The 2107-nt window shown below is 28.6% G+C and overlaps 1 protein-coding gene across 1 annotated transcript; it reads left to right on the top strand.

Moving 5' to 3' along the window:
* Nucleotides 1-197: 197 nt before the first annotated feature.
* On the top strand, nucleotides 198-1180 carry LOC113365456. The gene is made up of 4 exons (XM_026607013.1): nucleotides 198-327; nucleotides 398-634; nucleotides 702-802; nucleotides 878-1180. The coding sequence occupies exons 1-4, from the start codon at nucleotides 306-308 to the stop codon at nucleotides 992-994; spliced, it is 477 nt and encodes a 158-aa protein (XP_026462798.1). The 5' UTR covers nucleotides 198-305; the 3' UTR covers nucleotides 995-1180.
* The last annotated feature ends 927 nt before the right edge of the window (nucleotides 1181-2107 follow it).

Genomic DNA, 2107 nt, shown 5'->3' with positions numbered 1-2107 from the left:
ATCTGATATAATTTAATTTATTTTTGTTGATTTGTATGTTTTTTTTTAAAGCTTGCTCATAAGAAGAAACTATTTATATTTGGAGGATTTCATGATAATCTTAGAGATTACAAATATTTTAATGATTTACATATATTTTCATTAGAAGATTATGTATGGACGAAAGTTGAGCCAGGTGGTATAGGTCCTCACCTAGATCTGGTTCTTGTTTTGTTGTTGGTAGCCAAGATCGTCTTATTGTTTGGGGTGGTTACAGTAAAACTGTAATAAAAAAGGGAGTGGATAAAGGAACCACCCATACTGACATGTTTGCATTATGTGCTGATAGTAAGAATACTTTTATAATGAAATACCACATGATTTAATCATAATACTTACTTTTTGTTTTGATTTAAAGAACATAGTACTAATGCAAATGCTTACAAATGGGTATCAATTAAACCTGGAGGCATACGTCCCGGTCCTAGAAGTGGTATGTCCGCTTGTACTAGTGCTACTGGTAACTTGCGAGCCTACATATTTGGTGGTGTTACTGATGTTGAGGAAACAGAAGATGAATTGCAAGGCTCCTTTAATGATGATTTACTTCATCTGGATCTTGAGAATATTTTTTGGAATAAAGTGCAACTAAGTGGTAAGTAATGTCTTAATAAATGTAAATATGTCTTTTTATTTTTGATTATATGTAATATTGTTTCCAGGTAACAAAGAGATTAAAAATCTGAAAGTTTGGAAAATACTCAGGCTCCGCAACAAGACACAAATTTGGACAACATTGAGACTGCAGTACAACAAACAACTGGTTAATAAAAAATAGTTACATTAACCAAAAATATTATAAATACTAATATCGACATTGTTTATTTCATATTTGTAGTTTCCACCGATGGCGTATTCAAAATGGTTATTGGAGGAAGTGTGTCAAGCACAAGTAGTTCTGTTACTAAAAGCACTGTGGAAGTACGAGATGAAAATTGGCCTAGAGCAAGAATGAATGCTGGTTTAGTGATATGCAGAGGACAATTATATCTTTATGGAGGACTATTTGAGATAGGTTCCAAACAAATAACTTTATCTGATTTATATTCTTTAGATATTCGTAAAATGGACAAATGGAAAGTTTTAATTCCTTGTGATATTTCAAAATCTGAATGGTTTGGGTCTGATTCAGAATCGAGCAATGATGAGTGTGAGAGTATGTCTGAGGATGATGATTTGGAAACTAGTTCAGATTCAGATGTTGAACTTAATTAGTTAATATCTTTATATGTAATATTGAAAAAAAACAAATAAATAAAATATTAAATATTTCTAAAATGACTAATTAATAAACTTTAATACTATGTGATATTTAAAATTCTAAAGTGCGGCCAAAATTCGAGATTTAATTTGGTCTAATATATACATTAAAATATTAGTAAAAAAATTGATTTATTCTTCTACAAAGAAATAAATTAGTCAATTTATGTATTTTAATATTCTGATTTTTTTAAACTGAATATTATGTATATTTTACAAAATATGTAAGTTATGAATCAATATATTTCATACCGCAGTAAATCCTGTAATTTTGTCTGAAAAAAAGAACACTTGTAATATTTTTTACTTGAAATTAACGTGGTTTAAAAGCACATCTGCATTGCACTTACTTAAATTATTATTTATTATAATTATTGCTAAAAGATAAAATAGGAAGGTTGCCTTGCCAAATCATAAAATTTGTTAATACACAATTTCGAAGGCGCAACTAATTAGTTTAACATATTGTTATCGAAAATATTTTTATAAATATATTTCTATTTCATTTATTTGTCACGGACTGATTACGCCTTAAAATCGGCATTCCCAAATTTATGCTTCATGGTGCCTAAAATGTGTCATCGTAAATTCGTTCAAATTTTATTTGTACTTCGCCGTGTTTTGTATTTACCGGTCGTCGTAAAATAAAAATAATAGTTTGCCTTTTGCAAATTTACTGTTATTTTATAGATAGGCACTTACTATAAAATTTCTTAACGGATAATTAATAATAAAAGTGATTTCTCCTAGTGTAACTCATCTATAAATAATTTATAACGTTATACGCGAATGCGATGATTATTACGTT

This window comes from Ctenocephalides felis, unplaced genomic scaffold, assembly GCF_003426905.1.
Source record: "Ctenocephalides felis isolate EL2017-DRISC unplaced genomic scaffold, ASM342690v1 CF-g0.4_SCAFFOLD_01026, whole genome shotgun sequence".
In the NCBI taxonomy this organism is placed as follows: domain Eukaryota; kingdom Metazoa; phylum Arthropoda; class Insecta; order Siphonaptera; family Pulicidae; genus Ctenocephalides; species Ctenocephalides felis.
The sequence above is the reverse complement of the archived record's forward strand: the minus strand, read 5'-3'. Positions and strand labels throughout refer to the sequence as shown.